The sequence below is a fragment of the Numida meleagris genome, chromosome 7, assembly GCF_002078875.1.
Source record: "Numida meleagris isolate 19003 breed g44 Domestic line chromosome 7, NumMel1.0, whole genome shotgun sequence".
NCBI classification, from domain to species: domain Eukaryota; kingdom Metazoa; phylum Chordata; class Aves; order Galliformes; family Numididae; genus Numida; species Numida meleagris.
The window spans coordinates 26,394,423-26,408,175 of NC_034415.1; the positions used below are offsets into that span (position 1 = coordinate 26,394,423).

At 41.9% G+C, this 13,753-nt stretch overlaps 1 protein-coding gene across 1 annotated transcript in view; it reads right to left on the bottom strand.

Annotated features, from left to right (window-relative positions):
* Window positions 11,441–13,753, bottom strand: part of OMA1 (OMA1 zinc metallopeptidase) — a 53,467-nt gene continuing 51,154 nt past the window's right edge. Inside the window, exon 9 of the mRNA XM_021405312.1 lies at window positions 11,441–11,464. Coding sequence (XP_021260987.1) covers window positions 11,456–11,464 — 9 coding nt within the window. The 3' untranslated portion in view covers window positions 11,441–11,455. The remainder of the gene's footprint in view (window positions 11,465–13,753) is intronic.

Below are 13,753 nucleotides of genomic sequence, written 5' to 3' on the forward strand. Positions count from 1 at the left end.
CAGCTGCGTACATGTGCGCTGGGCAGCGTGTTTCCTCTGTGCAAACTCTTACCTATATTTATTGTTCATTTTAACCTAGGAGGGTTTGTAATAACCTTTACCTCCTTCTAAATGCTGCTAGCAAAATCTGCTGGTCAAATGGTCAAATGCTTAATGCAAAACCACTTCTTGCCAATAGCGAAATGCTAAATGCAAATAAACCTACTGCTCCTGCAATCCTGCCTCAAAGAGACAGATTGATATTAATTCTTCCTAAGATGCAGGGGAAATTGATAAAAGAGATCTCTTCTGTTTATCCCCGACATATTTTCACTTCAGTCACATATTACTGACTCTTCGCTGGCAGAACTGGAATAGAAACTCTGCTAGACTGATGCCAGGGAAGAGGATGCTGAATGCTTCCCAAAGAGAATGCTGTCCTTTCACAGTTCAGCCCAAAGAAAAGAGGTTGAGAACATGGTTTGGGAGCTGACAGAGGACTTGCAGGATACAGAGCCATGACAATCTCACGTGGCTCTAGATGCACAACCACAAACTTTATTTCAGAAGTCTTAATCGGTCTTCCAACCTTGACTCTTTTGAAGCATCTGCTCTGTGGTCTCTCTGTGACAAAACCTCATCCTCCACAGAGCACAGTGGGACAATCCTGAATCAGCTGGGGGGCCAGGCACCTGTCAGCAATGCCACCACAGCATCAATTCCCGTCCAAATGATTGTGCTTAACAGACAGTCTTCCTACACTGTGGACACTGTTTTCTTTGTTATCACATGGGAAACCCCAGCTCAGGTCTTGAACCAGTGACTGAGCACCTGGTGGGAAGGCAGGGCCAACCCAGGGGAGCTCAGGTGCCAGCAGTGCAGGATCCACCTCTTTCCAGACCTCATTTAAGGGTTGGCAGTGGAGGCAAGAGTACTTTGTCTGGTGATGTCTGCCTACCTGAGGGCTGTGTGGGCCTTCTGAGATAAGCAGAGTCTTTCCCTTTTTTGCACCTATTGCTATTACATCCAAGCAGGCTATCTTGCTTCTCTTACATCTTGTAACCATCACCTGCACAAGAGGAAGACTTTTGCCTTATGCAAAAGAGACATGCCCTTTGCTTGCAGTAAGGAAAAGCAAGTGAACTCTGGCCCAAAGCTGGTACAACAGGAGGACTCCTCTTTCCTGATGCTTCTTTGTCTCTCAGCAGTGTGAAGGTGGACAGAAAATACATGCAGCACCCTGCTGTAGCTCTCTTTTTCCTCACCTGTTACTTCATCTTTTACTTTCAGCTGACCTGTGCAGATAGCAAAGAGCTGAGAGTGGAGGCAAGTATGGAGGACGCTCTACTCCATGAGGAAATACAGTACTTCCATGGAAGGGCTAAAGCAAAGCTGAGGATGGAACGAACAAATCTCCCAGGACTAACAGCTCTGGTTTAAGAAGGAACGAAGCTGTTGTCCTCCTCTTTGCATTGCCATGTGTATGGTTGTCTGTCTGAGTCTTTGCTTTTGATTCTTGGCACTACCAAGTACACTTTTGTAATAGACCTCTACGAATTGTTGCCTTCACGCACACACACTTGAAATATCAGTCTATTTTCCAACCTACTATCCCTGCCTAGCAAGTTAGTTTGACAGGCAGATTGACAAAAAAGTAAAGCAGGGTTTTTCATGCCTGCCTACACACCAGTCACTTCCAAGCTCTGGAGAAAGGCATTTGATACCTGCTCTGTGGATCTGCCTCCTTCCACAGGGTAATGCCCTGGAGACAGCTGATGCATCTATTTTGCTCTTACCTTGTCCTTCACATCAGTGGTGTACAGTCTTGGGTGTTTTTGAGTTATCTCTGGAAAGGGTGCACATATACAAACGTAAACACACACCTGCAGTTATTGACCTAAATTCTCCTTAATTCTCCCAGATAAATGTATGCTTTCAGTCTGACTTTCAAAGGTAACTTCTCTTTAAAGTTGCATTTGCATTCATGAACAATTGAACACGAGACTCCGGTGTCTGTGCTTACAGCCACATTACCCGACTTGGGCCCTAATACTGTGGCAGGGAACTAGGCTCAGTTGATGTTTCATTATCTGGAAAATCAAACAAAGCAGTGCATGCAAAATTAGCTAAAAGAAAACAAGAGTCTGGATATGCATCGCATGCTTGATCTAAATTGCATAGCCAGGACCAAGAACTTTTAGAAGTCCGTAAGAAAAGATTACAACTGAATTATCTTCAGGGAGATTTAGGGCTTAGGGCTCCCTGCTTCTAGAGAGAGAAAAGAAAAGCCATTTATCCTGGCTGGTCAGGACCACTTAGGGGTGCAGAGATCAAAATGACAGTGAAGCATGTGAAGACAGAAAGCCCAGAGACCTGAGAGCTGTGTGTGCTGACTGTTGCTGCTGCTCCTCTTATCTTCGTAGATATGTTTGTTCAGGAAATAAGCAGCCAACTGAATCTCCATTTAAGAATGAAATCAGCATGTTTTCACATCTGATTGCCAGTACCCAAGCAGCCAGACTCTAATTTTGAACTTAAATAGGACTGGCCTGTCTTCAGGATTTCTGAAGTGCTGGGCAACAAAGATAGCCAGTGTGTCAGGAGGCCAAACCCACAGAGCTCCTGGAGTTAACAGATATGTGACTTAGGCAGCCTGTGCTGGAGTCCTATCACCAAACCACTTTTGGTAGGGTTATGAGTCATGTATTTTTAGGGGAAGAAGGATGCCTGTTTAAGTGGTGCTTCCTCTGTGAAATCAAAGGTGGCTTTTGCAGATGTTGATCTTTGCTCTCCCCGTTCAATTCTGCCATCTGCAAAATGGGAATAACGCTTGTTCTGCAGGGAGATGACGCATCTAACGCACAAAGACCAACACCGTGGCTACTCTACATACCAGGCCACTCCAAGGGTGAAATATGCCTGAAAGTAAACACTCCTTTCTGAAAACATTCATTAGCAGTGCTTAGTCTTAGGAAATCTCTGTGGCCATATGGGCTCCAATAGCCTTATTAATCTACTTCATTAGTACCAAACAGAAAGTCACATTTATTAGGCTGGAATTCTTATTTTAAAACAGCAAGAGCTTCCCTTCTCCAGTCTGCACTTCTGCTTGCAAGATTCTCTTTCTCATGACCCATGTCCTTACACCTCTTGCTAAGCATCTTCCCAACTTCTCTGATAGTAGGTTGACACCTAATTTCATTCAACTCTCCTTTTCTAATGCACGTTGTCAAACATGTTTTCCCCTGCAGCAAAGCTCAGTCATAAATTCATCTGGAACTTTTTACACTGCTGTTGCATTTGCATGCTAATCAGCAAAGTCTTCGTCTCCCAGCCCAGAAGAGTGATCAAGCTGCAGGCTTACAGAAACCCTTGGCTTGCAGGGTTAGGAAGCCTTTATTGCTCTCTGAGCTTCATTTAATCTATCAGGATTCACATCTGGCCTCTAACCTCATTTACCCCCTCTCCTCCAGTCCTGGCTAGGATCACAGTTTGACCTCTCCAGGTCAATGCCATGGATTTTCTGCCTCCAGATGTTCCTTTCTATTCCCCTGGGCTAAGACTGGTTACTATACGGATGAGATTGGATTTCTCAACTCATGGGCATAGCACTGAAAAGAAATGACCATTTTAATAACTATTGCTCACTCATGTTAAAGTGACGATATCATTTTACCATCATTCAGGACTCTTGTAGAGCTTGGCACTTACTGAGCTTAACAAAAAACCTTTTGATCGGTTCTAACTAGTTGATAAATACATATATACACAGGTGGATGCAAAAGCCATTTATTTGCATGAGATTAATAAACGCTTTGTTCTATTGTTCTCAAATTTAACCTTTTTGCTGATAGAAATCCTTTAACATGCTTAAAGGGAAAATTTCCACATCCCTAATATAAACATTGCCTGATTTCAGTTCAGTAGCAAATGTTTGTGTTTGGTTTTCTTTAAGTGTTTTTGCCAGTTACATTCAACCACCATTAAGCAGCACTTTAAAATGTATTTGAAGTAGTCACGTCCAGCCATAAGTTTCACAGATACTGAGTTCAAATTACAAGATTTGAACACTGATCAGAATTTGTCAAAGACCTCCACCTTCCAAATTATAGCTCAGGCCCATCTTCAGCACAACCTCAAGGTGGTCCAGCAATCAAGCTGAGGTGGGCTTGGGTTTCTTGAGTTCCTGTCTTTCCCTTGCTAGAGATTTCTGTCTGGTCTTGACAAATTCAGGCAGGGTAACGTTCCCCTGTCCTACCTTCAGGTACCGAGGAGTTAGCAGCCACAGCCTCTGAAAAGAAATTCATTTGCCACCAGTTCTCCCTCTGGAGATGTCAATTCCTTCTCATTAACTATAAAGGACACCTGCAGGTCTCAGGTAGATATAAACCAGTAGATGCTTAGATCCAGTGGAATGAATCCCACCTTCACACACCAGTCTCCTCTGACAACATGGTAATGTTGGCTTCCTACCAGCACGCTGCAAAGGATCCATAGCTTAATGAAAAAGGTGGGTTTAGATATTTCTTTGCTGTGGACTTCCACTTAACCTACTCCATCTACAAATGAAAATAATGTTCAGAAATAGCACTGGAGAAAAGACGGAGCACTGTAAGCATCAGTTTAAGTTTTCCTTCTATTCTGCTGGAGAAAAATGTTTGCTGACAATAAAGCCATGTACTCCCCTGGGTGAATGTAGTTCCAGCTCTGTCTGTTGAGACTGACAAAAAGATGATTACTTGAGATCCTGCCCTTTGTGGTGTGGACGTATGGGACAGGGATTAAAGTCACTGAGCTCATTTGACATATAAGAGACCACTTCCACCTTGGAAAATGGTAACAGACACCATCTGATTGCTTTCAAGCCAGCTGCCTTTAGGGGGAAAGTTAGCGTGATCTGCTTCTGGTGATTTCACAAACACGGCCATTTAACAAACAGGTTTGTAATTGCAGCAGGACTGAAGAGACACGAAGTCTCCTGCATGAAAAAAATGAAATCTTTAAAACACTGTGATTTTACAGCAGCAATGGTAAAGTTAGAACAGATCCATCTTAATAGACATTTTCCCTTGATGCGTGTCAAAAATAGCTTTTGCTGCTAATACATTTTTGTAAGACTTTAAAGGTGACTTCCACAGTTGCTGTCCTAGATCACTTCTTCCCCTTTCGTGATTTCTGAGAATTGAAGCAGACGCCATGCTAAGTAAGGATTGTTAAGCAACACTCACAAAAACCAACAAACTGATCACACAAAGGACCCCAGGCTCTGAAAGAACTTAGACCAGACACAGGCCCTGAAAATGCCCATGACAGCCATGTCTTTCCTCTCCTCTGATGCAAGAACTCCCATTGTCAGCCTTCCAAATAGGAAAATTTGAAAATGGTTGCTTGAGGTTTGAGAGCTGGTAACCCCAGGGTAGCATGGGACTCCTAAGTATTTCTTCATGTGTTTTTAATCCCAGCAACTGACAGCCTTAACTGGTGTGTAAAAGCTAATGGACCTCAGTAGGCACCCAGCTGAAATAATAACCATCCCTTGAATATAAAAAGCAGAAACTCAGAGCATCTATAACAAGTGATTTACCTTGAAAATAAGGATTCATGCAATTAGAATGCTTTTTTATCCCCACACAGCAGACCTCCATCCATAAATACAGTGGGCCTAATTCTGCTTTCAGTTACTTAATCTGTCAAGCTCAGTGGACTGATACGGGTAGAGGCAGAGGGAAAACCATACTCACTGTATTTAGCTTTAATTTTAAAATAAATGAATTTTCCAGAACAGTGACAGTATTGACCTTACATATTATCCAAATAGAAATTTTAATGAAACAAGTATAACACTGAGTATAGCCATAATAGATATGCAAATATTGGTCTTTTCTTAAAGGTCTCTCTATCTGGTCACATGAATTTTTCTTGCACATATGGGGGTGAACTCAGAGAACATTTATTAGAAGCAGAGAAAGAAAGGGTGGCTGCACAGCTATGGAGAATCAGACCATCAATTAAATTTTCATTCTCACTTCATGAGTATTCTCCCTGACTTCTTCCTTGAACAATGACCACAGGAGAGCTGTAAAACCTGCTCCCTTTTAAATTTCTTCTTGCTATGCGACAGCATCCACCTTTGCTTTCTGCTGGCATCTAAGAACAAGCCCTGCTCCAAAGGAGGCCAAAAAGCAAGCGAATATTATTGTAGTTGGGTTTAACTAAACAAGCTATGGTGTAGGGAGCAATTCACATGGATGGTGACTCACCCAAAGATGTTCCAGCCAGTTATAAATGAACCAGCAACCATGGTGTCTTCAAAGGATCCCAGCCTCAGAGATTGAAATTGCATTTTATTTTTTTTTAAAGCTCAAAGACACTGGGAAGTGAACAGAAGGTGGTAATTTGGCCCAGATTCATGCATAAGAGTACAAAGGTTAAAAAAAATAGACGGTTTGAAAAGCAATCATAGTCACCAGCTGAGAGAGGTTTAGAATAACAGCCTAAAATCAGATCCTTCAAAATAAAAGCCAAATAAAAAAAGACCTACTGAAAATAGCTAAAAATCACATTGTCTGTATGCTAGCCAAGATCAACTACGTGTGCCTGACATTTTAGTAGACCTTACTGCCTAGGGCCTGATGGGTAAAGGTATTCAGGTACCTACAGATGCAGAGAAATGCCTATCGAGATATTTTGCTTTTCCTAAACATGAAGTTCCCAGTTAAGTGATTTCCACGCATTCTTCTGACTGCATGCACAGCATTCACATCACTCAGCACCTCTTAAAACCAGGGCTTGTGAATGGGGTTCCATAAAAGTTCCCTTTTCCATTCACACAAAGACCTTGGTGTATATTTCCTCGTGGAACTTGAGAAGGACGGGCTGCTCCTGAAAATCTGTCTTTTCACATTCTTAAGTGGGATTGGCAGCCTGAACAGCAGCCCATGAACTCTGATGGCACCCGAAGTCACTTCTTCTCTCAAACCATTCACTAGGAGTTACAAAACTAATGAGCTTTAACTACAACACTGATGGATTCTCTCAAAACTCACTTCTAAATGCTCATGCTCCCTCCATACATCAAACTCCAGCCATTTCTTATCTAAGTTCTGACTCCCTCTTGCTGCTTGCTCTCTGGTGAGCACCCTGCACTTTGGTGACTATTCTGGTGATGCTGCTCCTTAGTCCTCTTCAGAAGCCCCCAGGGCATGGCCTGGTCTCATTTCTCTTCCCCTTCTGCGCTTGGTCTCATGGTTCTCTCTTGCTGTTCTGCTATCACTTCTATGCTGACAACTCACAAATCTGCCTTTCCAACCCTACCCCAAGCCCATAAATCTCTTCAGCACATCATCCCGCATAACCCCCCTGCCAGCTCAAGGGCAACTTGGACAAAATTGAGCACCTTATTTCTTACATCCTCCACCCTCCCCCTTCCTGCCTTTCTCCATTATTTTCTTAATTTCTCCTCCCTCCCTCTTCCTCCCCTTCTCCCAGGCCAGCAATGTCAGCACTACTTTTTATTCTTCTACTGCCTCCTTCCCACACGCAGGCTGACAAGATTTAGTGAATTCTTTTCTCCATAATATTTGACCCTTTCGTTCAGTCCCATCAACTCCAACTTTGCCCATGTCCTTTTCATCTTCACAGCTTCACAACTTTGTTCTTCTACAGCCTCATCCTTCCCTACAGGCTGTTGAAGATCCAGGATATCAGCACACCAGTCCCTCTTTGCCCAACAGTCAGAACTTGGTGCTCCTTCCGTGTGTTGTGTCACTGATTTTCACTTTAACAGCTTTTAACAAGTGGTGGTGGTGGTGGTGGTCTGAAGTTCTGTCCCAGCCTACAAAGAGAGTCTTCTCTCATATTCATTTTTGTTCCTTCAGTTTGCCAGCTGGGACGGTCCTGGCATTCATGGTTCATCCTATACAGAGCAAATTCTCTGTGCTCTGCAGATTCCAGGTAGCAAAGTGCCTTCTTCTGTCTGAAATAGAAAAGCCACCACAGAAGAAATTTTGTTTTATCTTGGGAGTGTGTGTTGTGATGGGTGGAGCTATTTGTTGTCTACGTAAGTCCTTTTGTGGAGTACGACAGCTCATATTGTTTGAAAGGAAATGTAATACTAGCAAGTAGGTTTTACTGCAAAAATTGGTCTTCTAGTCTACAAAATGAAGGCAACAGAGCACTGAGATTTTCGTAGTGGTAGAGCTGCAGGTGTTCCATATAATTCAGTTTAAATCTGAATTCGTGTTTAAACACAAGTGTTCTGTCACGGCATTATTGTGTGGAAAAGGGGAAGGGAAATATCCAGAGTACATCTCAGCCTAAAGAAGGGCTCCAGCACCTTCCTTGGGAATGTTAGTGCCAACAGAAGACTCACTAAGTATTCCTTCCAAGAGCAGGTTGCCAGCGTGAGGAGAATTACATCCCTTCCTCATTTGGAGCAGGCAGACAAAAGATTGGGTCTTAAAAATGAGGACATTCTGAAGTGCCTCCAATGTGGTCAATGAAACTTCTCGTTTCCTCAGCTATTTTTACAAGATCCTGAAAAGAAAATAGTTCAATCCCAAAACCAAAAAAACGTTCTGTATTGTACTAATTAACTTCCTGGTTTTCATTTCAGGATGAAAACCATCAGATCTACTTTGGTTTGATCCACACCACGTATATTTCCTCCAGGTTTACTCTTCGGTTGCCAGACTGGAAAGTGATTGCCTTAGGTGAAATCTTACATGTTTTGCTCCCATTCTTTGCTTGGGGTTGTTTCAGCTGAATCTTTTCATCTCAATGGCATAAAAAGACATTTCTTTCTCAGTTTTCTCTGGAAACCTTCCAAGTGTCTCTAGTTTTTCAGTTTTTCTCTGAAAAATAAGAAAAGGGCTCTCTGCAGAAAACTATTCTCTAACCTCTTCTTTGAGTCCCTTCCCAACGTAGTCAGTTCACTGGATTCTCTGTTCTTTGTATTTCCCAGTGGGAGATGACTTGAAGTCTCACATTCCCCTCAAGTGCCCTATGAATTTCTTCTCTTATTCAAGGCATTGAGCTGAGGTCTGTGCAAACTACCCAGTCCTACACCATAGAAAATGTCCTCCTTTACCCTTAACAATTCCCTAGGACTTTTTCAAGATAAAGCAAGAAGAAAAAAAAAATCCATTGCATTTGCTCAAAAAAGAAAACCAATCAAAGCCAGAGTTCTGCATATCCCTATAAGCCTGCAGCAATTCAAGACCTATGAGGTTTCCTGGTGCACTTAATGGTTTTCAAAAGACAAAGACATTTTGTCCATATCTAGGGGAAATTCTGTGAACTTTCCCATCGATGTCATTGGGGTTGATGGGAACTCATTTCTATGGAAGGAAGGGTGTACAAAAACTGTCTCTTAAGGCAATCAGGTTTTAGCCCTTCTCAATTCCTGAGAAAAGCTTCCAAGTGCATTCCAGCCTCTCCAGAAACATCAGCAAAGGAAGAATCCCTCCCACCCCTCAAAACAGAAATAATTGTTCTGGTCTGAGCAAAAGCAGAACTAACAGCAAGGGAGAAAACAAAGCTGGGTGTTTCTGCAGCCGTTGTTAGATGTGTTCCCGGATCCTGCATGGGTCACAAAGCAAAAATGAAGATGTTTTGCACAGACAGGTGCAGGCACTGCTGTGATTAATCAAGCCATAATTAGGGACCTGTCGGCAGGCACTAAATATATGTTCTAGGGCTTCAACCCCCTTAGAAATCTGTGGATAGAAAACTTGCCAGGCAGGAAATTCATAAAAACAAAGAGTCCTTGGATGATGAATGTGTACAAGAAAAGAAACTTTCACCAGGCTGTGATAAAGATAATTCGCTTTATCACTTCACATCTAAAAATACTTTTCTCTCTCTATTTCTCCGAGTTTTTGCAAAAAACTTAGTATCAGTCGACTACAGAGTTGAACAGATAATTCCTACCCTCCCATCGGTAAAACAGGAATGATTTCAGCATCTGCAGAGAATGAGTGGGTTTACTCTTTTACATGGAGTCATGTAGCTGCAACAGCCTTGTGGAAGTGACAGAGGGTTCAAAACACTCTGCGAACAAAACAGCTCTCATCTTGCACAGCCTTCACCTTACATATCCATTTGCACCTAGCCAAAGGCAACAAGAAATACCTCCATTTAACAGAGAACAGAGGGTGGAAGTTCAGTGGCATTTTATTATCTATGTATGAATTAATGCAAAGTCAAAGCCTGAGATATTGTACTTATTTCTATGCAAATGTAAGACAGGGACCTCCCTTCCCAGAGCATTGTCAGCTTGTGGCTGAACTGGTCAATGCCACCCTCTAGACTGTCTCACATAGTTGGTACCCACAGGGGGAAGACAGACAGCCACCCCTCTGTGAGATTTTAAGCATTCATGTGGGCATCCTCCTCCCTCTGTTTCATACAACACTTTTCTGTCCATATATTAACTAATTCCTTTATATAATAAGGTGTTTACTTTGAATTGATCTCAGATACACCCACATCTCAGTTATAGCGACTCACAGATGAACTGTCAATAGCAAGAAGGTACAAGATGATCAAAGCCATTGCTTAACAAGATGCCCAGCCATCCAGCCTTGCAGCAGGGTTTGCAGCTGGTGCTGCCTTTGCCACTAGAGCATTTTGCTAATCAGAGAGAACTAGTTAGTTTACAGCTAGCTCAGGTATCCCTTTATGAGCTGAAGTCACTGTTACATAGGCTCTTGAGATTAAAATATTTGCTGTCGTGTGTGCTGACAGCATGATATACAGAAACAACATGAAATACAAAGGCTGTGTGTAATGTGATCAATATCCTTATTGTATTATACATCTCATTACAATATTAAACAAAAATGAGTTCCAAGAACTAAAATGCTGCTCTGCACAGAAACCTGACCTACAGACTCATGTTCATGTACGGAAATTCCGTAGTCTGAATCTTTGTGCACTTCTTCCTCTCAATGATCAATTGCCCTGCCAAATTTACAGAATTTGATTTCAGCTGGATATCAGTTAAAATCTTCTGAGGAAGGCACTGTTAGGTGTCTGATTGAGCTCAGTGTTATTAAATGTGAGGGGAAGTCATCTAATGTCTGTTTAATTGTAGCTGCCTTTGGTGAGTAATATTGATGATTAATCAATTGACCATAGGGGACAAGCTGAGATGGGGAATAAGGCTGAATCGATGTGCAGGAGAGGATGTGAAGTAAGATGGACTCTGAATCGATGGTGTTGCTACTTGCTCAGTTAGGCTGGCGACTGGGATGTGCCCTCTGCATGAGCTCACAAGCGATGCAAAGAGGTTGCTTCACAACAAAGACATTTCACTGCTTTTTATTTATATTGATTTCCCAGTGAAGTGTGTCTTGGCATTAGGGATTCCCACAGAGCTGGGAAGAAAGATCAGCTTCTTTCCTCAGCAGGTCAACAAATCCCAGGTGATGAGTCTTGTCTTCGCAGAAAAAGAGACAGGAGCAGAGGTTTGGCTCTAAGTTACCTGCCAGAAAGGAAGAAAGGAAAGTGCATCCTTAAAGGGAGGAAAATGTCGAACTGAAACGGAAAAGCTGTGATTCAGATGGATAATCTGAATAAAATATCCAAACAAAGGAAAGTTAGATTGTTGAAGTCAGCATTGTTAAAGAGTATTATTTGATAAGGTGAAGGTTTGTTGTTGTTGTTGTTTATTTAGGGCATTGTTAGCTAAGGTAGGTGCTTTCTGTGGACACATCGCAGGTGTGCAAGCTTTCTTCACATCCTATGCCCAGCTGACAGTAAAGCAATGATGAGAGCTGGAAGAAGTGCTGTCCTCTGCTGGAAGGAATTCATATGGCTCAAGGTCCCTGCTTTCAAGTTTGAAAGTCCTGCAACTTAGGGACGTGTAGCTTAGTGCCAAAGCAGGAAGGAAGGGTGCTTGGTCAGGCAGCGCTTCATACCAAAGTGCATCATCTTCTAAATGATGTCAAGCAGAATGTGGCTATAATGTTGTTTCAAGTCCTTTCCAGTGGGGAAACTAGATGAGGTTTTGAGTTTAAACACAGAATAAACAACAAAACAAAAGCTAACCCAGGTATGAAAGCTCTTAGACATTACCCAGATAGCCAGACATTGCCAATCCCTGCAGCACCTGATTGGAATGAGTTCCAGTAATTCTGATAAATCACTCAGATAGTGATAGAAATGAAGATGCTGTTAATATTGAACTTTGCCTTGATGCTGTCTTTTACTTACTGTTAAGTCTTGGTTGGTTTAAGGAAAATATTTGTTAAATTACAGGTAAATCAGGCTTGTGAGTAAATAGCCTTCTCAGAAATGCAACTGAGAATAAGCAGAAAGGGCTTGTGAGTTTTCCCATATCCTGTGGCCAAGTGATATTCAAACACTGGGTAATTCTGAGGACTCACATGTGGAAGAACTTAAATCTTGCTGACTTTGTATGTTCATGCCCTGTTAGCATTACGTGGAATATTTCTCCATATCAGTATGTGGTAGTAGACAATAAACTTTCACCTTTAAGCTGCTCCCGTATGCCATAATATAGCCACCTATCTTACAAACTAGAATGGATGAATATTTATATTACTCTTTCTTTTCTCTTTCCCATCTGCATGAAACATATGCCACGTACAGTGGTTCCAAGAGATCACAACAGGGTCTATAGTCCACATGCTAAAATTTGTAATAAAATATGCATGATAAAACCTTGCAGTGGAAATCACATTCCTAACCAGGAAAAAAGCCCTCACTTTTAATGAGGGTTTAATTAATGTCAGATTGGCTCAGCTGGTAACATTCTTGCCTCTGGTGTAGAAGGTCATGGTTTTGAGCCCTACATCAGGCTCTGAGCTCATAACCAATGCTGACACTGCAATGTACTTTTGCTACACTGTTAGAGGTTCTGACCTTCAAATGAGGTGTTTAAACTAAGATTCCTCCTGCTATTCTCTGGTGGTTCTTCCAGCTGGAAGCTAAAGGTGTTCTGGCACTTTTCAAGCAGTGCAGGGAATAGCCCTTGCATCCTAACTCACCCTTGCTGAATAAAGTAGGTTATAATATACAAAGCTGCAACTGTCAGCCATTACTGACAGCTGAGAATACACACTAATGAGGCTGCTCTATTTATTTATGTGCCGACTCCGCTTACAAAATAGGAAATGCTCACTACTTTGTCATAAAAGAGTGAAGGACCTTTTCTGGGAGCTTGAAAAGGAGAAATAATGGGAAGACATTAAAGTAATGTAAGAAGAGCTTATTTTCAAAATAAGAATGCCCTGTGTACTTTCAAGGAAAAATGGCACCGCTTTAAATAAGCTAATATTGTAAGTAAGGAGACAGTGAGGGGATAGGAGAAAAGTGAGATAAAGGCCATTTCAAGGCTTCTTGAAAATAGAAAGTATTAAAATGAAGACTGTCAGGAGCAATAGGGTTAAAATTTCAGGGAAACTGTACATGAATTAGCAGTCAAATTGGTATCAATCTATGCGATCCTGTTAATCAGCTGAGTCATCACAAAAGACATCGTATGAACTCATCTGGAAATTAAGATCTTTATGATCTGTCCATTCAGGCTATCAGATATGATTTAGAACTAAAGATCAGAACTAATCCATTTCCAGCCTTGCCAACACTCCTAGCCCCTGCCCTCCTCCCTCCTCCCACTGCACACATTATTTTAAAGCCAGAAAAGTTTCTTGTTTCAGCTCCTTGTTCACACTCTTACCTAAGGTAGATTTAATTTGGCATTCAAACATGACTTCCTAACGTGAACCTTATGTTTTGTGATCCCAAA